Source organism: Primulina eburnea, chromosome 15 (genome assembly GCF_022965805.1).
Source record: "Primulina eburnea isolate SZY01 chromosome 15, ASM2296580v1, whole genome shotgun sequence".
Taxonomy (NCBI): Eukaryota; Viridiplantae; Streptophyta; class Magnoliopsida; order Lamiales; family Gesneriaceae; genus Primulina; species Primulina eburnea.
Window position 1 is genome coordinate 33,448,407 of NC_133115.1, and position 22,738 is coordinate 33,471,144.

At 33.5% G+C, this 22,738-nt stretch overlaps 4 protein-coding genes and 2 pseudogenes across 5 annotated transcripts; 3 read left to right on the forward strand and 3 right to left on the reverse strand.

Annotated features, from left to right (window-relative positions):
• The first annotated feature begins 378 nt into the window (after positions 1 to 378).
• On the forward strand, positions 379 to 3,236 carry LOC140815668 (proteasome subunit beta type-2-A-like; annotated as a pseudogene).
• A 1,145-nt stretch (positions 3,237 to 4,381) lies between these two features.
• Positions 4,382 to 5,687, reverse strand: LOC140814796 (non-specific lipid transfer protein GPI-anchored 20-like). The gene is made up of 3 exons (XM_073173894.1): positions 5,265 to 5,687; positions 4,860 to 4,919; positions 4,382 to 4,660 (listed from the first exon to the last, which is right to left on the reverse strand). Exons 1-3 carry the CDS (start codon positions 5,599 to 5,601, stop codon positions 4,482 to 4,484), a joined length of 576 nt encoding a protein of 191 aa, XP_073029995.1. The 5' UTR covers positions 5,602 to 5,687; the 3' UTR covers positions 4,382 to 4,481.
• A 1,021-nt stretch (positions 5,688 to 6,708) lies between these two features.
• On the reverse strand, positions 6,709 to 7,570 carry LOC140815669 (uncharacterized). The gene is made up of 3 exons (XM_073174741.1): positions 7,406 to 7,570; positions 7,059 to 7,261; positions 6,709 to 6,880 (listed from the first exon to the last, which is right to left on the reverse strand). The coding sequence occupies exons 1-3, from the start codon at positions 7,568 to 7,570 to the stop codon at positions 6,709 to 6,711; spliced, it is 540 nt and encodes a 179-aa protein (XP_073030842.1).
• A 258-nt stretch (positions 7,571 to 7,828) lies between these two features.
• On the forward strand, positions 7,829 to 8,718 carry LOC140814410 (uncharacterized; annotated as a pseudogene).
• Positions 8,719 to 8,802: 84 nt separating this feature from the next.
• On the reverse strand, positions 8,803 to 9,731 carry LOC140814409 (uncharacterized). Of its 2 annotated transcripts, none has more exons than XM_073173370.1 (2): positions 9,405 to 9,731; positions 8,803 to 9,174 (listed from the first exon to the last, which is right to left on the reverse strand). In XM_073173370.1, the coding sequence occupies exons 1-2, from the start codon at positions 9,673 to 9,675 to the stop codon at positions 8,897 to 8,899; spliced, it is 549 nt and encodes a 182-aa protein (XP_073029471.1). In that variant the 5' UTR covers positions 9,676 to 9,731; the 3' UTR covers positions 8,803 to 8,896. The 2 variants fall into 2 exon arrangements, with proteins under 2 accessions (XP_073029471.1, XP_073029470.1); XM_073173369.1 differs by having other exon boundaries at positions 8,803 to 9,177; positions 9,405 to 9,722.
• A 7,550-nt stretch (positions 9,732 to 17,281) lies between these two features.
• Positions 17,282 to 18,121, forward strand: LOC140814669 (uncharacterized). The gene has a single exon (XM_073173724.1). It carries the CDS (start codon positions 17,526 to 17,528, stop codon positions 17,895 to 17,897), a length of 372 nt encoding a protein of 123 aa, XP_073029825.1. The 5' UTR covers positions 17,282 to 17,525; the 3' UTR covers positions 17,898 to 18,121.
• The last annotated feature ends 4,617 nt before the right edge of the window (positions 18,122 to 22,738 follow it).

Consider the following 22,738-nt stretch of genomic DNA (forward strand, 5'->3'; position numbering starts at 1 on the left):
GTTATTATGTGTTTAAATTAAAATATTATTATTATTATTTTTTAATTTTATTTAATTTTCTTTAAAAAATAAACATTATTGTTAAAAATTTGAACTCGGAAATACTGTTTGATCAAATTAGATGAAAAATTAAAATTAAAATTAATATATATGAAAAATATACTCTAAAATGGAATAAGATCAAGTGCGATTTTTTATTGTAAAAAAAAAAAGAATAATAATACAGTGCGTCTTTTCTTTGCTAACACGCTTTTAGCTTTATTGTTCTCCAGGGCCCCGGTCTTCTTGCCGAAGCTCGAAGTCCCGCATGGCAGAAAGGTGTGAATAAAAAGTGTGGCAACTTGGGATCTAATTCCGTTGCTGAGTATGAACTAAAAATATGGGGAATCAGTTTTTGGACTAGTGGGTAAAGATTTTGCTATAATCGAGGCGGACACATCGGCGGTTCACAGCATCCTTGTGCACAAGTACTGACGAGGACAAAATCGTGCTCTTAGATTCTCACAAGCTCATGGGAGCATCCGGAGAGACGGGCGGCCGGTGAAATCTCTTTTTTACTTGGTTGAGGATTTATTATATTTTTTGGGTAAACTATTGCGTTTTAAATGAAGCGCGTGAAATGCTTGTAGTTTGTGACTTTTGGTTTGATGTTTTGTACATGGGTTTGTTTTGTTGTTGTGTTTGCTGGGGGTTTATGAATCAAGCTTCGGATTTTAACTTATATTTAATTTGATTTTTCCTGTTTCTGATTATACTCTACGAATTTATACATTGTTATCATGATTAAAGTACCATATGCTATATTAGCACCAGTATTCTCAACAGGCGAAGCCTCGTCTGTTCCAGCTCTTCCGTGTGAGAGGTTTGTCACACAAAAGAGATTTTTGAAAGCTCGCTCAAAGCTCTTTGAAGTACCATATTCAAGTATTATATTTATCTCAAGTGATAAGCAATATCATTATTGTGGTTGATTTATTTGTCGTTTTCCATTGGGTGTGTGTTGGTGGTCTGGAGTTCGTAGGAGTTATTTCTTTGAAGTGAGTGTTCCTCGAGCAGGGACTTGCAGGAGCAACTGAATTATGAGCTATCTGTCTATCGTCGGATAAATGTCTTGTTGAGAAAGATTGACTCTTTATGTTTTACAGATTGCTTTCCTATTTAATGGCTCGCACAAAACTCAATGAAATATTATCTTAAGTGATAGACAAGATTACTTAGTTCTATCTTGATGTGGACCATCACGAACTCCCTATTTAGTAAAATACTCTCAATAATCTTTCATTATTTGATCTAGACTTCTTAGCTAGAGACAATCTTATTAATAATAATAATTGCATTTTAATGAAACCATCATTCTAAAAAATATATTTTACTAATTACAGATGTGGAGTATATGTTCCAAAATTTTATGCCATTTTATTGGAATTGATGATAGTTCTTATGGAGATCAATTACCATAAAGATTAAGATTTGGTATTAGAATTTGGTAATACAGTTCAATTAATCAAAGATAACATCATCTGTGAATCCCTGTTGATGGTGTATGCTTCCATTGTAATAAAACACTTTCGTAATTGACATGTTTTGACTTTTGCACGATTCACTGTGTTGTGGCCTCTAGCTAAGGGTGAGTTAATTTTTTTTGTGGATTGATGTGTTGGGCTCAGTTTACTGAGTGCATGCAGAAGAATGTGGACTTGTACCAATTTTGTAATGGCATTCCTCTGACCATTGCAGCCGCTGCAAATTTCACCAGAAGTTTCGTCACAGCCTTGAGAAAGGTATAAAGTTTTCTTTAGAAGGTTTCTGGATAACAAATGATTTTTCCTTTTCACTTTACTGTTTAATCTTGGGTTCAAAAATATAGTTGGTAAATACTAAAAAGCAAGGTAATTTTTTTTCCTAAAATTAAACTATAAGTGCGACCAAATTTGCATACCGAATAACTATATCTAACTACCTATCTATATTTTGTCTTCTACTTTACTGAAATAAAGTATACAATCTGATTATCATTCAGTGTGTACATTAAACGAGAACGTTGTTTGCTACATTAATGATGTCCCTTCTTCTCTGAAAATCTATGTTTCATCACAACCCTTACCTCAAGTTCGGGTATGCAGTTGCCACACTTAGCCCCGGAAGACTAGAATCCGAACACTCAAAATTTATCAATCTAAGCATATCCTCATACACGAAGAAATACTTCATTTCAATTTTCCCTCTTGTGAGAAAGTATTTTTAGTTTCTTGGTGTTACTACATCTGTTTTAGCTGAATGTCTAGCCGATAACCTTTAACAAACACTCCCGTTGTATGTCTGGAGTTATCGTTTTTGCCACCTAATTTACTGCATAACATTTAGTCTCTGTATTTTCGGAGACTCGGGCAAGGCATTTCTTTAACACAATTGTACTCTTCTTCCAAGAATCTATCAAGTCCATTGTCGATGGATCGTACTTGATATTTTAGTAACGTTCACCAGTTAGTGATGTTGTGTACCCTGGAATCTCCCCATTTTACAGGTCAATGTGTATTAGAACAACTGAAACTTAGAAAGGCTTTTTAGTTCTTTTTAGTCAGTCAAAGATGCATCAACTTGAATAATTTATAGTTTATATCACTATGCTCCTTACCTGCATACCTTTAACCTCTGATATACCTGGTTTTTTAACTTTCCAGAATCCATACATCATACATGGTGAATATTTTGAAGAGTTTATAGTTTATATCATTATGCTCCTTACCTGCATACCTTTAACCTCTAATATACCTGGTTTTTTAACTTTCCAGAATCCATGCATGGTGAATATTATGCTTGCTGGTTATGATGAAGAGAGGCCCATCCCTGTTCTTCCTTGACTACATCGCATCTCTTCACAAGCTTGATAAAGCTGCTTTTGGCTATGGAGCGTACTTCGCTCTTTCCATAATGGATATACACTACCGAAGAGACATGACTGTGGAAGAATCCATTGACTTGGTAGATAAGTGTATAATAGAAGTGCGTACCTACAGGCTGATTGTTGCACCACTAAATTTTGTGATCAAAATTGTTGACTAGGATGGGGCGAGAGAATATGCACAGAGTCTATCAAGGATGCCCCTGTTGCTTCAGCTTGAGTGTTTATGAAACTCTATATCTTCATTTATCAACTGGATTGACTGATGGTTCTTAGTATACTGGAACTCCTTTGGGTTTGATTTGTAATATGCCGAAAGCTCGGGTTCCAGGGAATTAAATGTTGTTGTACCTGATGGTGTCCTTCTCGAAATTCTGGGATAAGGAAGCAGCAACGATTCTTTCAGTCGAGGCAAGGATAAATCCTTTATCCGCAAGACGATATTGCCCGTATACAAGTGTTTCACGTTAACGGCAATCGTCTCTAAGATACAACGACTTGTATCAAGAGTAGCAGCACAACAAACTCTCGATTCGGTTGAACAAAAAATGCAGATTTTTCAAGTGAGTATGAACGAAATTTTTGCAGCAATATGTTGGAAGAAATCGATGCAAAAGACGTGCGCAAAAGAATACAGGTAGGGGATATTTATAGAGCACCAAGGCTTGGCTCGAATGGACACAAGCTTTCGTACAAAAGGTGCAACCTTGGTTAACTAGACGTGTTGTTTCGGTGAAAGTATGCAACCTTGGACGTGTATGGTGTTTCGCGCATTCCGAACCAGAGGCGCGCGCGCACCCGCGCGGCCGCGCGCATGGTTCTGTTCTGCGTACACTGAATGTCAGTGTGACGCGCGCGCGACTTCATGCGCGGCCGCGCGCTGGTTTCTGTCCGCGTGCACTCGAATGCGCGCGTCAAAGACCACGCCTCGCCTCGCCGCGCCGAGACACGCCTCGCCTCGCCGCGCCGAGCCGGGCGCGCGCGCGTGTGTTTAATTCACCGAGACCTAGCCTAGCAGCGTCTCCCCCCTTCTAAAAGCTTTGGTACCCCTTGGGGCCCAAACCCTTAGTCCTCTAAGCTTCCAACGTGGGACAACCACATTTCCATTTTATTCATATTTTCTCTAACATTAAATAGTCCTTCAATGGAAGGTTTTATTTTAGTTGGCTCTAGTTAAAAGCGTTTGAGGGTGTTTGCGCGGACAATATTTAAAACTTCATCTGCGTATTTCTTTAATAATTTCAAGAAATGCCATTTGATGTCCTTTTTTTTTCTTTTAGGAATGGCTGAAATTTGATTTTTAAATATATTCTGAGGTTGGAATATACACATGCAAGGTGCTCATCGATATATATTGTTTATTATCAGTCGACGATTCCGCTTGCTCTCATTCGATTCTCTGGTTTGATTTACCGAGCGTATTATAACTGCTATTTGCTAGTTTATTTTCCTGCAATCTTATGCTGGAGTATCTGCCACTCGTGAATTTATTGGAATAATTCAGAAGATATATATGCTGAATTTACAGTAAAAAAATATATTTTACATTCTCGAATTAACACGAATAGAACGAGCAAAATCAACAGAATTTCAAGAAATAGACTCCCAACGCCGCTGCCGTTAGAGAACTGAAAACGTTATGAGCCATCTCAGCGGTCGATGGTACCAGAGTTGGTCGCATTCCTGGCGGCGTCAGCGTCGGAACCAAGTCACTTTCTGGTGCCAAAGAAGGTATTACAGGCTGTGGAATAATTGGAACTGCAATTTTGCATTTGATATCAAAAGTTAACCCTTACCTCATAATTAAATTATACTTTGGATGTAACTCGAACTTCTCAAAGTTTACTGATCGATTTTTTGATATTTAAACTTTTCCAAGGTAGGATAAAGTGCCTCCCTATTGAAATTTTTTGTGTTGCCACTGCGACCTCAAAAACTTAACATGGAAATAGAGTACCTCTAGGACTTGGAGGAGATGATGCAGGAGACAAATCAGGTCCACTCCCACTTGGTTTCTCTGGATTTGACAAATAAAGTATCATTTAATGAAATGACAATCGAGTTTCAACATTTGTTAAAATAATGATTTGAAAGCATAACAGGAGCTGGAACAGGAATGGCAGTGGCTACATGAGAATGCTAGAACATATACATAATACAAGAAGTGAATCTACTTCCAAATCGAGCATTTTCGGGTCGACCATCATCATACAAAAGTTATATGCAGCAATTCATCAAGTAAAAAATTTATAGCATCTATGATAACTGCATGCAAAATGTAACTAAAAGGTGATAAATAGTACTTTACAATTATTAAGTTGTCCTAGAATGTTGGCAAAGCTTCCGAATTATAAACTTTCACCTTTACACTCAACGGGAACGCGAGACATCTTACAAGCACGTGGAAGAGATATAGCAAGAGTTCGATTTACAGGTATCTGTAAAGGGACACCTCCTGTAACAATGAGGCACAAGCAATCTTGTCCATTGCTGACCAGATTCTTGAGTGAACTGCAGCAATCTGGAGTTGGAGACGACGCGTTGGAGCCACCGGTCAGAAAGTTAATGCAAGGGCCAAAGCTTCGAATCATGGCTCCCGTGCAGATAGCACGAGATTGGCCGTAAACTGGCCTAATGATGATCAGTAATGTTGCAACAAAAGCCAGTACTAGAAATGTGAAGCTTTTAAGTTTTTCCATTGGTTCGGTTTGAGGGTTCTTTAGGGGGATTGAAAGGAAATATATGAATCTCCAAGGAGTAAAATGTGAGGGATTTAGTATATGGATACAAAAAAACTTTATATTAATTTTTTAAAATATTTAACTTGAAGCAAGAGAATTTGGGTTTCAGTTTGAGGTTCAACTACTTCAACCAACATTTGTGAGATGTAGAGATTTAGGTGACCACTGCTCATAAAATTCGGCTCGCTTTTTATTGGTTTTGACATTTGTTCTTTCTTCTGAAGAATAGTGAAATATTATGGACCAAGAAAAACAATGTGACAAAAACGGAGGACAATTTCAAAGGTGTTGAAATTTCTTTGCGCCTTGATGACATTACAAACTTTGACATGATGTATTTTAAAAATTAATTTATCAATGCATAAATCATATTATGAGGTCGAGTTTGGTAGATAGCAAATTTTGGTTCGAATATATTCAAAGTTAATAATTTGAAAACAAATTATTTACCGTCACAAACATCGAAAAGTAATTTTAATTTTTTTAAAAATAACCTAAAAAATAAATCAGAACTGAATGAGCATTTCCGAATTAACAAATCATAAACACTCAAATTGAGACAATCTCACATGTCAATTTTATGAGACTCCAACTTGATTGGATTAATGAGAAATATAATTTTTTATGTTAAAAATATCACTTTTCTCTTCAAGTATGAATCGAGTTGACTCAGAAAAAAAAATTCGTAAAATCGTTTCAAACTTACTCTTGATAAATTCCATCCATTTGGTATTTTTTTTTTTACTTTTGTAAAATTTTATTTCATATTTTGATGTTCGAATACAGAATATAATACATAATAGTAAAGAATTTTTTTATTTATTTCTCTCAATCTTTTAACATAAAAGCCATTCTTCAAATGATCTATTTCACGTTCTTTCTTTTGTAAGAATAGGTCTCTTACGAGACAATGTCACATATTTATTTCCGTCATATCGATCCAAATTTAACTTTTCATGAATTAAGAAAGTTGAAGATATTTTCACGAAAATTATCCGTGAGTTTTTGTGTTCTCTCAAAGATTTAACATATAAAATTTATCCAAATTGTTCTTCCTAAAAAACTTCAGGTATCCATTAAATAATAGAGTATGCAAGAGGCTAAACATGACAGCATCTCTTGGCCTTCATCGTGTAGCACTTCCTCAGACACCTCCCTCGTGAACCCGGCCTTCCCCAAAACCCGCTGGGACGCCGGATTTTCCACGTCCACCACCGCCTCCCGTCGCTCCAGATGCCTCCATTCCACGAACACCGCGTTCGCGGCTATTTATCCGCTTGAGTGGCGATCCCTTTTCCCAAAGAAGCAGAACCCACCACGCATCCGATTTCGGCCATCATCGCTCGGGAATGGCGTCACGGATATTGACCCGACGGGCCGGTCCGAGAGGCATGTGGCCTTGTGCCATGGGTCACGTGATCAATGGCAGCTTCTTTGGTAGTGTGGTGTCCCACGTGCAGAATTTGCCGACTCTTTCGTCGGAGTACCATTCCATGAAGGCGTCGGCGTCGGAATATGGATCCAGTATTTCAGTGGCGGGAGTGTGTTGACAATTTGAATTTTGAACTGCTTCCCATTTCGTCTTTTTTTCTGTTTGTAACGATGAAGAAGATAGTAGCTAGAATGGGATGTATGAGTTTTCATAGGATTTTGCGTTTCAATAGTGGGATTTGAGTCGGCCAGCAAAAAAAAAAAAAAAATTGATTACTTTGTCGCAAAGAAGTTAGAAAGTAGACGTGAATTACAATGCGACATAACAAACATAGGAAACAAGCAGAGTTCTTTTGTTGACTCGACTCTGCTTCTTAAAATTCATGGAAATTTCTTCTTGAAGCATTGTCTCTCTTGGTTGAATTTTTGCAACCATAACTGCATCTCTATCAGTTATTCGCTGAAAACATATCTTGTAAATGGATGCATATCTCATTTAGGACACACTGCTTCACGAAGAAACACAACTCTCCATTGCAATCCTACAAGATCTATGAATACATGTTTTGCAACTCAATATGATTGCCACATTATTGTGTTGAAGAGTTCGTTGTATCTTAAGGTAATTAATTTGCCAATAAAACTCATTACCAAACTTTGAGAAGTGAGAAGAAACAAAACTTCACAAATTTGCCTCAAACCCGAGTTTTCATACACAGCTTCCTTTTCTTATTCTCTCTTTCAGATTGTTGATTCTCTACATAACACCAACACCTTATACTCTAACTTTAAGTTTTGGGTCGGTCAAGAGAGGCTGCTGGCTGCCTATGTTCAATAACTGTTACTGCTATATAGCCATTCAATACCCCGATTCTTGACGTTATGTTACGATATCACATTCTGCGCCACAAGTCCGCGTTATCTTGTCAACCATACAATTCTCTCTTTACTAAATTCATCCCCATATCAGACTTGTAGCCCTTTCGGGTCCTGTTGAATTGAGTTCATATGGATTATACCTCAAGGATAACTTTTAGACCCTTCGACCTTTCTGATATTGATGACTTTCTCAAATGGGTGAGTAATGATAAGGTGATACATTACCTAAGATGGGGCACCATAACCTCTAGAGAAGAAGCCTTACGTTATATATCAAGGATGTTGCTATTCCACATCCGTGGCACCAATCCATTTGCATAGACAATCGTTCCACTAGGTATGTATCCATCAAGGCTGAATCTGGGGTGATCAACACCGTGCCCACGTGGGGTTTGCCATTGGGTACGAGTATTGGGGGCAAGGAATTATGACTGAAGCTATGAGAATGACGATTCCATGTGTTTTCAGAAAGTTCCCATTTTCAGTAGGGTTGGAGGATTTGGTGGAGGAGGAGAATGTAGGGTCTCAGAGGGTGTTGGAAAAAGTTGGATTTACAAGGGAAGGTTTTCTGAGAAAGTATGGTTTAACAAAGGTGGAATTAGAGACATGTTTGTTTATAGTTTCTTGTCTACAGATAAAGTTTCCCAATAGAATACCGTTAGCTCATTTTTAGAATAGAAGAGTGACGTGCATAATTTCTTGTGTTGCGCTTTCCTGGTCACCCAAAGTTGTTTCTTGATTTTCATTTCAAATTGTTCGTTGCACTTTCTTTTTCTTTTCTTATAAAATCTAAATATGAGAATGTGAAGTTACTTGAATTTAGAGGGGTGAATGACTATGCATATGGACTGTAATACAGAACCAGTGCAAATCTTAGAAACAAAGTTTAGTTTACATTTCCTTGCAACAAATAACCAGCTTAAAAATACAGAACCAGTGAAAGTCAAGAAACTAAATCGGTAGAGAGAATGCTAAGAATCACCATATCGCTACATCTTCCCTTACTAGTCAGATACTTCCTCAGAACGCCTTCCCTTAAAAATCCAGCCTTTTCCAGCACCCTTTGAGACCCCTTGTTCTCTACATCCACCAAAGCCTGAAGCCTTTTCAACTCCGGCCATTCCTTAAAAATGTTGGATGCCACCATTTTCACAGCTCTTGTTACAATCTCTTTTCCCCAGTGCTCAAAAGCTAGTACATAACCAAGTTCAGCTCTGCACCCTTCTGTTGTATACGCCATAATTCAGAAGGCAAAAATCAAATAGTGTTAACTTGTCATTCTTCTAAGTTCCATTAAAAACGAAACTCTGCCTCAATTACGCTCAATGTGATTTTAGCTGATCTTTTCCCCTTTTTTCTCTCTTCTTTCATTTCTCTACCAGTCCATATATTGTTGTTTTATACAAAGAACCGAAACAAAAACAAACAAACACACGAACGAAGAACCTTACCAGAATCTGGTGTGACGGATATAGAGCCAACTGCCCGATTATTGATGCAGATGACTCGAAACCAAGGATGAGGAATGGCAACATCGTTGATGAATTGGAAAGCTTGGTGTTTGGAAGTGTAAGCATCCCATGTGCAGAAATGGCTTACTCTATCATCTGTTGCCCACACCATGAAATCATCTATGTCGGACAGTGCTATAGGTCTCAGGGTGATCTCGTTGGATTCTTCATCGCGTTCTTCTGATTTTGATTCTGGAGATATTCCAGCCATCGGTCCCTCTCTTTTTCAATTTATTTTTCTTGATTTTTTTAGATTAGGAAACTATCTCAAATATATATATTTAAAAATAATGCATAATCATGTATATAACTCACATTTATATATTTAGTATTCCTAATATATTTTTTTATAAAATTATCTCAAATTTATTTTAAAGTACCATGAGTAATCGTGTATGTCACTTTCGTTTTATGTCTAATGTTTGCACGGCAAGTAAGAAAGTCTTGATCCATTTTTTTTTTTTTTTTTTTTGTTGTGTTACAATAAGCGAAAATGACTCAATCCCAACACATATAAACCAAAGCGTGTTATTCAGAAACAAAATTGGAAAATCGATAAATTATAGTACATAAATAATTTATACTATTTGTTTTCAAAAAAAAAAATAATTTATACTATTTTATTAAGATTGAGCCTTTTAGAGTAATTAACTTTGGTGTCATGGTCCGTTTTAATAATTATATATATATATTAATAAAATGTTAAAATTTTAATACAAATTATATGTAGTTCAGCGGATAGAGTCATTGTTTTTTTGGATTTAGGTTATATGTTCAATTCTTACGAGATAATTTTTTTATTCTTTTATTTTTTAATTTATATATCAAAATTATAGTATGGTCCCTCATTATTTTATAATTATATTTTGATCCTCATTTAAATATAAATCAAATGAATTATAAAAAATATTATACAAGCACGCAACACGTGTGTCGGTGCACTAGTCTAAATGATGTTATAAGTCATTGTATAACAAATTAGGTGGTGTATTCAATTCATAGTTTAGATTATTTTTTTAAATAATAAATTTTTTATAGATTTGAGAGATTTTTATTGACTTTTACATAATCTTATAGATTTATAAAAAAAAAATACGTGGATTCCTGTAAACTTTTTACAAGATTTTTATAACTTTTACAATTTTTTTTATATAATTCTATGTAGATTTTGTATTTAATTATAACATATTATTTTCTATTAGTTTTTTTGAATTAATAATTAATTGACTTATATAACATATTCAAATTAAAATATTTTTCAAAATTATATATTAGTATTTAAAAATGAAATCAATTAATCTTTAAATACATAGTGTATATATATGGATTTTTTATATATATTCGTAAATTTTTAAAAATGCATCACTGTGTATATATAATTGCAAATGTTAAAAAAGAATTTTAAAAATCAATTTTTATCTAAAAAATTAATAAAAAGTTTAAATTTATTTTTTAGAAAAATTAATACTAATTTCAATTCTATGAGCCAATTTTTTTTTTTTTTTACGATTTTCTTGAAACTAGTGTAATAATTTTATTAAAAAATTCATAATAACAATTTTAAACCACGTAAAATTTCAAGATTAACAATCGTAAAATAAAGAAATAAAATGTAATTTTTAAACAACAAATGAAAAAACATACTTTTATCAATTATATCATAAAATTTCTTTACAAATTATAGCTTAAAAATTTTATTTTATTTTTTTATCATGTTTTTTGTGAGGTTATTCAACTATTAAAAATTAGACGACGTTATTTTTTTGGATAATCTTTTGTTATTATTGAATATTACATTTATTTGTATGAATCATAAATTAAAATCATACAAGCAATTATAGAATTCAAAATTTTTTATGATATTAAAATAAAAAATTATTAAATGAGTAATTAACAAAAAATGAAAAATTTGAAAAGAAAAAAAGAAAGTGTATGTAACATAAATTTTGAAAATTAGAGAGTGATAAAGAAAGATGATGTGGGAGAAGATGTGAAGAGAAGAGATGTAATGTGAGAAAGAAAAAAAAAAGAGTTTGTGTAAGAGTTAGAAACTTTAAAAATCCATCAGAATCTTTGGGTTTATACAAAGACAATTTTGATAATTTGTAGTTATACTTTAGGCTTTCATGTTTGTATGTTAATGAATTTTACGGAGTTATTAAAAATCTATTGAAATTTTGAATGAGTGGGTCTCATGTGAGACCGTCTCACGGATCCTAATCTGTGAGACGGGTCAACCCTACTCTTAGCATAAAAAATAATATTTTTTCATGGATGACCTAAATAAGATATATGTCTCACAAATACGACCCGTGAGACCGTCTCACACAAGTTTTTACCATTTTGATCACATCTAAAGTTTTATAGGGTTTTTAAAAGTTAACCTTGAATTTTTTTAAAATTTCATGAAAGTCTATTTTGAATATGATTAAATTTTTATAGAATATATAAAAATCTTGATTCGTCAGTTTGGCTTCGTAAATATGAGTTCATTGAGTATCAAACTTAATTTCAATTCAACAAAAGGTTAACATTAAGAAGAACCTCGAATATTTATTATATCATGCAATTTTGAATATGCGGTGGATAAAAACATTATACAAACAATTAAATGCCGTGATATTTTTATGTTGTTTCTCAACTGATGTCAATTTTCCTACCCATTTTTGTGTGCATATTAATACAAATCACATAAGTATTCGGATATATGGATTTGAAATCCATAAAATTTCGATTAGAATTTTATTATTAATAATGAAACAATAAGCTCAATCTTAAATTCATATCTTACTATTTGTATATTAGTCATACAAAGTAGAATGAATTTCATGTGACATCATTCTCGAGTGAAAAAGTAAAAAAAATACCGATTAATTCGGGTCATAAATATGTCTCATAAAATTGTTTTGTGAAACACTATCACAAATGTTTTATCGCACATGAAAATGCATGTCACGCCCCGAGCCCAGGCCCGCGCCTGCGTGACTGCACAATGAACTCCTATAGCAACTACTTCGTATTCGTCCTCGCTTTACGAAAATGATTAACTGAAGTTGCTATAGAAGTCCATTGTAGCCTATTATAAATTCATTTTACATCTTTAATTTTTCAGATGTGGGACAAGGGTATCACAATACCAACTCCAACATAACCCAATTTAGTAAATTTTATTCACAATATGCGTTAAATCTTTTTTAAAAAAATCAGATATGCATACAACCGGATTAGTTGGATATTTACGTAAAAGTGTCACTAACATATAGCTAATATAATAAGATCCAGCCCACTGATTTCCCAAAAAAAGATATTTGAATGATTAGGGACTACTCGATATGTTTCTAGTCCTCTGGGGGAAGGATGCAAAATATCCATTCTTACAAAATAACGATCACGACATATTAAATTTGAGAATTTTATTTTTTTTGTCTGATAGACAATCGCACGTCTCTACTGTCGCACCGCAATTAATGTAAAAATTAGTTGATGAAAAGGAATAAACGGTTAGGAATGGACAAAATGTATTATTACATGCGGGAAGCCATGTGAAGGACATTAAATAGGCATTTTGGTCTCTACCAAAATAATTGAAAATAGCATATCTGCATCTGATTATATGGAGGAAAAAACAACATCACATGTGAGGAATCATTGGAACCATAGAACAATTAATTTGAAGGATGAACTTTAAATAATTATATATATGTATGTATGTATATAATATCATGTTATAAAAAATAGTTAGCTCTGCTTCTATACAAAAATCCTTGCTCGTCTTTTTTAGTTTTTTATACTATCAAATTTCAATATTAATTCGTTATTTAATTTTTTTTTTGAAAATTTAAGTCATTTTTCTAACATGCGGCTGATTTGACACTAATGCGACGCTGATATATATAGTGTCACATTAACGCTGAAAAAACTAAAATTAACAAAAAAAATGCATGACTAAAACTGAAAGTCGATGGTCATATAAAATATCGAAATCATTCTATCAAAACGAACGGAAAATTAAATATAACGATATAGATATGCAAGACGCACAAAACATGATGAGTAGTATACGTAGGTGATTGCAACTGCTCAAGCTAATATAATTTTTTACACATAATACCGCGAAAAAAGATAATCGACCTTAATAAAACATTCACACATAAGATTTGTTGAATAGCTACTCAATATCATTTTTTGTCATCATTTAATTAACTATGACATATCTGATAATAACGTATATGTGAATTAAATTATTTTGCAATGAAAGAAAATGATGTGTTTGATGGCAACTCTTGCCTGAAACAACTATCTAAATTTGATGAACCGCTATATAGATTAAAAAAATATAAGCTAGACAATCGGAATTTTTTTTAATTGAGAAGATGTTTGCTGCAATGAGATCTCGAATATGAGAACTCGTCTCAAACTTGAAATTAAACATTAGTTTCAAATGAACTATTAGCCGTCGACGGTTTACTATTTTAAAGATACATGAATGAGATTTGCCAGAGGCGCAGGGCATCATCGGTTTCATTTTCTTTCGAAGAAATGAAAGCCGCAAGACAGTTCCAGTGTGGCCATTGGGACTGCCGGCTTCCCACTAGACAAGAAATTTACAAGTTTTGAGAGCGGACAACGACTATCTTTCCGATGCCTTTAAATCTTAACGTGGCATTGTGGATTAGGTCGCCTGAGAGGGGAAAACCACAAATCACAACCCCTATATCCCTGGCTGATTTATATAGCCTGTAAACCACGTTAGTCAGACAAACTGCAGTAGACAAAACATGTGTGACATGAGAAAATTTTAGTAAGAAAAATCGAATTTATGACTACTAGATAAACATTCACCTACTGACCAACTCGATGGAGGTAATTTAATTTATGTGGTTATAAATCGATAGGGGGGCTGGCTGTCTATTTTTAGAGTGAACAAAGTCATGTTACTCTCTTTTTTTTAGTACGTCTAACCATAGCATCATCTTTCTTTTACTATATATTATTTCATCCACGACTTTGATTCACTACATTAAGTAATTATTATTAATTACCGGCCCGCCGATCCATTCGTTTTCTGTGTTGTGCAGACTAGTGATATATATTTTTTTCAACTTGTAAAATTATCGATGGAGCTAGTATTTGTTGTTGTCATGTATTTGAAAATTATATGAAATCGTCTTACATATCTATATTTATGATACGAATTGATTTGATCTATATCTATCATAAAAAAATTGACATAAAAATAATATTTTATCATAAGTTGGGTTGAACTGAATATATGTTTCATGAAATTAACTCGTAATATAGTTTTACAAGAATTTTTATGAAAACTAAGGGTTCGTTATGTTAGTAGGCTGTGATAATTGAATAATTAATAATTTAAATGTTTGATATGATAAGATATGTAATTTGATGGATATATAATATTATGTATTGTACGAATTTAACAAGAGAGATAACATTATGATAAACATATTTATGACCAAAATACCTGCATATTATATTTTCATTTATTTCTCATTCGTTTATTTTTCTCCAAAGTTGTAATCTTTCACGTTTTACCTTCGAATAAGCTTCGAAATTCTTCAGATTTATCCAAAAAACGAGATTTATGGTTGGCCCATTTGAATTTGGAAGTCGCGATTCATCAGCTGTTCCTCTCCACGCTTCTTCTGAAGAAAGAGAATTAGGTTTACAAGACCCGCTTGCTATTTTTTAAATTTCATTGAGAGGCATTTTCGTTATCACGTTGTATCAGTGTTGGTGACTGTAGCCGGATAGATATTGTCCATTTTCAAGGCATGGATTTATTTTCCAAGACAAAAGATGAAAATAGTCAAACATATAATCAATGTAAAGTTTACGAAACAAATTATTAATAAATAATCCGAGCTTAATCATACCTACCAAACTGGGCGACTTCCCAGTCCGAAGACCTGCTATTCATAGATCTATACAACCAAATAATTGGCTTCTATGTTTTTTATAATTTATTTTTTTCATTCATACTTGACACTCCATCACATTTTTTGGAATCAAATTAATGTTTATTATCGAAAAAGCTTCATGTGAACTAACAACTAAAATATGATGTGGAAAATCTAAGAGTATCATGACTAATTAATTACATTTCAAATTTTTAGTCAAATAATATACAGATACACACTCTATTTTAATCAATTAAGCGTGTCACATCATCTGTGCTCATATAAGTATATACGATGAGTGTACAACATATCAAAATTTTTAACATATAACAATTTTTATATTTTGCACTTTCACTGTACATACTTATATAAGCATCAATGATGTAATATTCACCTATTAAACATGATGAAACATAAAAAAAAATTACATATCTAATAAATGAGTGTCACATCATCGATCATCAATTAAATGAGCTCGTGGACAGAGTTTTGATATAATGTATTGTTATAACAAATGTATCAATAGCTTTATAACTTAATGATCATGTCGATAAGCATGACATGCATGTTTTTAACAAAATATCAACATTTCAAGATCAAAGGGATAAGATCTAGAGCCATGTATAATTTTTACCAAATAAATTTTAATTTTAAAAACTAAAATAATGTATTTTTTTCATTGAATGAAATAATGCCGGTATATATGCACATGACACCTTTCACTTGTTCCACCATTATTGGCATAGAAATTGCGACAATACGGCCAGATACTCATCCGAGCTAATTAGGAGGATGAAAAGTTTCGAGAATTTACTACAAGCGATAACGTGTTCTAAAATAATAATACAATTACAGGATTGATTTCATCCTACATATAAGGACATTATCCATATGATAGAATCACTGGCCCAAATTTAGCCACACATACATGGCCCACAAATTTTTTAAAATCAAATATGTTTGTGAATCTTGTTCATTCAAACTATGTGGGGGCACTGTCCCCACATGTAGCATCGACTTAACCCAATTACAGAACAGTTTATTAACAATGTTATTATACATGTATGTCAGTGTCCAAAACAATAAAAATTTGAACCTGGCATAAAAAACAGTTCCAACTATCCATATCCATTTGCTGTCGTGCAGGGGCGGACCGCCCGGTTGGCTCAGATTTTTTTTAAATTTTTTATACATAAAATTTAGTCTAATTCTTTCATAGTCCGGATCGGAGATTCAATTTGTCAATACCAGCTGAACCTAAACTTAGAATATTTTAGTGCGAATAGAAATGAAAATCACATTATCCCACAATACAAAAATGTGGAGTAGCTATAAAATTGTTGGGTAGAGAGTTCCGACATCAACTCCGCTCGTTTGTGAAGAAATTTGGCTTTAAATGTTCAATCACAGCAATTGACATCAATTATTGATTAATAAATTTCATCCATATGAGTTTAATTTAGTCTTTTCACGTTTGACTGTCTCCTACCTCTGATGTCTCACATTAATTGTAAGATTTTTTTAAAAAACCATTGTTTATGATTTTAGTGCAATGCATTGATGTGCAGCTTTGTCTCTATTAGGAACTCGAGTAGAGAAAAATATTATTATTTTTATTTTTATTTCGTTTCATAATTGAGTAAAAAAGTTATTTATAAAACAGTTGATTTAGAGCTCATTAATTAAGCAAGTATATATACGGTTTATTTTCATCAAGATTCAATACAAACAACAACGATATATTTTGTATAGCCAAGAAAAACTTAGGGTCCGCTTTTGAATGCTGATATGATAATATGTCAAAATTTTCAACGTTATATAAATGTCATGTCAATATTTCGACGAAATAAAGTAACAAAAAAAACAAAAGTTATAATACAATAACTTTGCCTAATGTTCCAGTGTCTCCAATATTATAGAGAACAATGGCAACTATAAATTATCTCCTTTCTCATTCCCTTTTCTTACTTCTGCTCACTCTTAACCACATAAAAAAACACTCTCCCACGCCATATATCACACAATTTGATCTCTCCTAATTTTCATGTCCGAAAATATAAATTAGTTTGTCGAAAATTTCCGCGTATATGTATCACTTCTTGAGTTACACTTGAGCCATTCACCCAACTCAAGAAAATTGATGGACATGATTGAATTGGTGAAGTGCGAGTGCTGTGGGTTAAAGGAAGACTGCACGCAAGAATACATAACAGAAGTGAAGTCCAAATTCGATGGTAAATGGCTGTGTGGTCTGTGTTCCGAAGCTGTGAGAGATGAAGCTAGTAGAGGTAAAAAACAGTTCGGGATGGACGAAGCTGTGAAGGCACATATGTCGTTTTGTAGTAAATTTAAGTCGAATCCCGCGATTCGAGTTGCCGATGGCATGAGACAGATGCTGAGGAAAAGATCAGGTGATTTGTCTTCTTCTTCTTCTTCCTCCTCATCGAAGAAATACCCGAAATCATCCAACGCATCACAAGTTGGAGATGATTCCACGTTTTCGAGTTACTAGCTCGAAAAATATATGTAGGGGTCAGTCAGTCAATCTCCCCTCCGCTGAGTTTCTCGTCGGCTGCCGATCGGGATGGGTAGGGTTGAGTTATCTTTGGTTGGAATAAGGAAATATCAGTGTTTCAAGGATGAGATTTTCATCTTGCGTTGTTTGTACAGAGAGGTTATCACAATGGAGGATCGATGGGGTTCATTTGGTTATATGTGTTTTTTTATAAAAAAATATTCTAACATCTATCTTTAAATTGTATTGAAATTATTTTCCTCTTTAGTCAAAAGAGAGCGGAAGTTGAGAGGAAAAGAGATTTTAGGTTTATATATCACGGATTCGATCAATTTGTGTTTGCAGAAATTCTACTAGTCAACTAAAATTCTTACATGGGAAAGTTATATGGTTTTCTGCATGAATTCGATCAATTTGTGTCTGCAGAAATTCTACTAGTCAACTAAAATTCTTACATGGGAAAGTTATATGGTTTTCTATTGCAGAAATTAGTTTCTGTGTAATAAAACATGAACTAAATAATATTATAATTTTTTTAGAAAAAAAGAATAGAATAAAAAGTCAATGGTCCATTTTACCAGAAACTCCGAAAAATAGATCAGCCTGCATTCTTATTTCTCAGTTATTAAATTCTTCTCTGAAAAACATATGACACAATTACGATCCGCTAGACATCATAAAGGAAATGGGACATAGGAATCATACTATGTACGTAATTTAATTTAATTATTTCATATTTCTATTCTCTGCTTTACTTTATTTTATTTTTCCAATACATCTTCATTTGATTTCTAAAAATTTTCTCATTTTTATTTTTAAAAATAATTTTTGTTTCATCAGTACAAGTTTCTGCTATCGCACGTGTGTTGTATTTATAAAAGGATATATCTCATTTCAGATAGTTAAGCTGTGACAAAATATTTTAAGTATTTTCAAGTTTCTAGCTAATTAAATATCTATCATATGTCACAGACTCACAATTATTATTCTCACACGCACAACTTTGAAAAATGGTAGAAAATTTAACATAATAATTAGTTAATGTTGAATTTTAAGACAGTTCATTGAATTAAACACAATATATCAAACCCTAAGCAATATTGATGAGTACTCGAATCCTAATCAGTTATTAACTCGACTTGAACTTGATTTTGACCAAACTCGATTATAATTGCACACTTGTTTTGTGCATCACTGTTGAGTATAATAGAGTTGAGTATAATTGAGTCTATTGTAAAAACGTGTTTACTGTCTTAGCACTTCTTCCATTTACAGTAGCTCTATAAATAGTGGTTGAATAGTAGACCAATGTAATCTTCTTCTCTCAAAAATTCAAAATAACAGAGCTTCATATTTTGGCTCCAAACACAGCTTCAACAATCACAATCAGTAGTGTCGAGGATCAAAATTTGCTGAAAAAATCATTTTTTTTTTATTGGTGTGGTGTTGTGATGATTGGAGCATGGCTACTTAAAGTTCACTAGGTGTGCGCTGAGGCTCAGCCTTGGGCCTGCACGCTAGTTCAGTTCAGGTGCAGCTGTAAGATAAATTGCGGTTCAACCAAAAAGCGCAGACTTGGTGTGCTTTGAAGGTTGATAGCTCCTTCTAAGCACGTCTTAAAGTAGGGATAATGAATTTAAATAAAATGTATGATATTAATAGTTTTTTCTTCATTCATAAATTAATAGCGCATGGTTTATTGTAGTTCAGTAGCTTGTAAATTACATATTCTATGGTATGCATGTATTTTTTTCTTTTATGTTTAGATTCTAGCATGCCTGGTGCCTATCTTTGTGCTTAAGATTAAGTTCGTATCTAAAACTGGAGTCTGATTGTTGGTTAAATCTTGTCAGAAAATATCCCTGACTCTGAGGATGAGTCAAGAGAATAAGCATACTTTTTCGGATATATCAAGGACTCGGAACATCTGTTGAATATAATGTCTGATAAAGGAATTGAAGTTTTAAAGGGCTCGGAGGATGTCTTTGTCGATTTGGTGGACTTTTCCCGTGGCAGTGACATTGAGATGGTTGCAAAAGAAGCCTGATGCCACTGAAAATTCAAGTTCGTTTACCAACTCAACTTCCAGGGATGAAAATACTTCTGTATCAAGTGATGACTCAACAAAACGGTTGCTCAAAGTTTGTACCGGAGAATGATTTAGAAGAACAAATCAATAATGCCACCCAGTATGCGTCAGACCCTCACTCGGTTGCAAAAGCCGTTGCATCAGAGGAGCGTTCGACTCTGAATTACAATGCTTGGTGTTGGAGCTCCATTTCCCCAAGAATAAAAGAAAGCGTGGAGAAAGCAAAGCTGGTTCTGGAAATTGGAGTCGTCGACGACCTGGTGAACCCTGTGGCTGAGGACTTCAGGGCAAAGTGGAATACAATCCAATCGTCTGATTTAGAGTTGATTGGTTAGGTCACTTCGACCAAAGAAATTATGTAGTGTTGTACAAATCATCTCGCCGAATGAGAGTGTAGCTGTGATCATGAATTCGAGTTTTTATTTACCTTCTGATGTTTATGATCGCTCTGTTCTCTAGCCATATGGTCGTGATATCGAGTTATTGTATTGTATTTTTGTCTCTGGGATGATTTTATCCCAAGGAAGTTGGATTTTAGTATCTTTTATGTTTTCTTGTTTCACCAATTTCACGATTTTACAAGTGAATTATCAGATAATTCTATTCAAGTATACCATTATAAATTAATCGTACGAAGTATAAATTTGCGATCTATTTAATAGAAAGGGCCAAGGGGTAAAATTCCACAAGAAGAACAAGTTAGAGAAATTCAAAGCCATGCGTTAATAATTGTATCCATGGAACATGGGAGGAGGGGGACAAAATTCAAACTATTGTTCAGTAAAGTTGAGAAAATAAAACTTGAATATTTTAAGAAAGATCATTTCTTTCTTTCGAGGGGGAACTTGCCAAACCATGATTTCATTGAAACTAATTAGGATTACATATCGAATCAAAGAAAATAAATTCCAATGATTTTTTAAGTTTCGAAAGGAAAACTGAAATTTCTAAATGTGTAAAAGTTCTTGAAGTCTGCTCTCCAATTCCTTCAACCGATCACTCCACTCAGCATTGATGCTCAACGGCCTAACATTACTGAAATCTGGAGAGAGTTCATTCTTTTTCCCAGATTTGTCATATTTTCCAGCATCTGAATTGGCAGTCACTTTCGTCTTCTTGACTTTCTTAGAAGTGGCTCTTTGAAGTGCCATGAGCACATCGGCGCCGCTAAGCTGCTGTTTCTCTTTCGATTCTTGCTTTTGCTGCGGCGACTGCGGTTGTTGTGGTGGTGTTTTGGGCCCGGATTTCTCACTGTCGCCGTGCTCCGGTTCATCTGATTTCAGGGCTGTGATTACTGTGCGACCTAAAATACCCTTTTCTGGGAAATTCTGCACGGCGGTGGAATGACGATGTGGCGGCGGTTTGGTGGTGGGAGCCGGAGGCCATGGTTGAGGTGGAAGCAAGGCCCACATGGATCGGCTGTGGCTGCTGCCCAAAGGAGATGAAATCCAAACTAAGTTATTTTATATTTTTTTTTTGCCAGATTTTTTAGCATAACATAATTGATTAGATACCGTAATCCTACAGGTGAAGAAGTTCTTGCCTCCATCTAGATAAATATTAATATAAAATAAACCGGATAATGTGATTTGCAAAATTTTCCATATGCGTACTGTCTAATTTTCTTGAACTTGTAAGAAGATATGGAAGAAAATATTTTGATCTTTATTTTATTTAAAATAATTTTAAATATTGTCTGCATTAATATAACTTCGTCTCATAATTCTACGGAAGTGAAATGATGGTACATGTAGTTAAAATATTAATTTTTTTTATTTAATTAAAAACAAATAAAAAGTGCACATAATTAAAAAAAAACATAATTTACACATGACTTTAAATATACAAGCTTATAAGGGAAAAATACACGAAATAAAATAATTTTTTTTTTATAAAAATTATTAATCATCCCAACAACTCCTTTACTTTTTGTTTAATTTTCTTTGTTAAATTAATTTTTATAAAAAAAAATGAAAAATATGGACTGGGTACTTGAACGGGCCAAATTTGAAATGGGACAAAGAAGCCCACGCCCCTTGTACATGGCCTTAATGTCCATTTTAAAGGGTTAACATATAATTTCGCTTAGATTTATGACAAAAATTTATGTGTGACGATCTCAGATATCGTATTTTATAAGATATATATTTTATTTAGGAGGTCTCATGTGAGACCGTCTCACGGATACTAATCGTGAGACGGGTCAACCCTATTAATATTCACAATAAAAAGTAATACTCTTAGCATAAAAAATTATACTTTCTCATGGATAACCCAAATAAGAGATTCGTCTCACAAATTCGACCTGTGAAACAGTCTCACACAAGTTTTTACCTATTTTATTTGAGTTATTCATAAGACATATCTCTTATTTGATAACAAACAATCAGTGTACAAAATGAGCACAATCAATTGCTGCTCTTTCGTGGCCTAACCTGGATCTTGTCATTATTATTATTATAAAAGCGGGTCTTTTTAGACATCGTTTGAAGTTAAATATAGAATAATAATATAGAGATAAATAATTTAATATAATAAATAAATAATATAGTATTTGATTTGATTGACAAATTGTTTGATTTGATGGATTAGATGTGAGATTAAAATTTAAAATATATTGATGGAATGCTATTTTTGTGTCGAATCTGTCAACTACAGCTAAAAGTTATTTTTTGACTGTTTATTGCTTTTAAAGTAATTAATTATTACATTAATATATAGACAGCCACCCACACACACTCATTCATGC

What these genes read in the sequence shown, in the direction of transcription:
- LOC140814796 (XM_073173894.1), bottom strand. Translation starts at nt 5,601, where the DNA reads ATGGAAAAACTTAAAAGCTTCACATTTCTAGTACTGGCTTTTGTTGCA. An exon ending in CGTTCCCGTTGAGTGTAAAG is followed by an intron (nt 4,920 to 5,264) that starts GTGAAAGTTTAT and finishes TGTCAAATCCAG; the next exon opens with AGAAACCAAGTGGGAGTGGA. An exon ending in ATCTCCTCCAAGTCCTAGAG is followed by an intron (nt 4,661 to 4,859) that starts GTACTCTATTTC and finishes GCAAAATTGCAG; the next exon opens with TTCCAATTATTCCACAGCCT.
- LOC140815669 (XM_073174741.1), bottom strand. Translation starts at nt 7,570, where the DNA reads ATGAGATATGCATCCATTTACAAGATATGTTTTCAGCGAATAACTGAT. An exon ending in GAACTCTGCTTGTTTCCTAT is followed by an intron (nt 7,262 to 7,405) that starts GTTTGTTATGTC and finishes ATCCCATTCTAG; the next exon opens with CTACTATCTTCTTCATCGTT. An exon ending in AAGAAGCTGCCATTGATCAC is followed by an intron (nt 6,881 to 7,058) that starts GTGACCCATGGC and finishes CGTGGAATGGAG; the next exon opens with GCATCTGGAGCGACGGGAGG.
- LOC140814409 (XM_073173369.1), bottom strand. Translation starts at nt 9,675, where the DNA reads ATGGCTGGAATATCTCCAGAATCAAAATCAGAAGAACGCGATGAAGAA. An exon ending in ATCCGTCACACCAGATTCTG is followed by an intron (nt 9,178 to 9,404) that starts GTAAGGTTCTTC and finishes CGTATACAACAG; the next exon opens with AAGGGTGCAGAGCTGAACTT.
- LOC140814669 (XM_073173724.1), top strand. Translation starts at nt 17,526, where the DNA reads ATGGACATGATTGAATTGGTGAAGTGCGAGTGCTGTGGGTTAAAGGAA.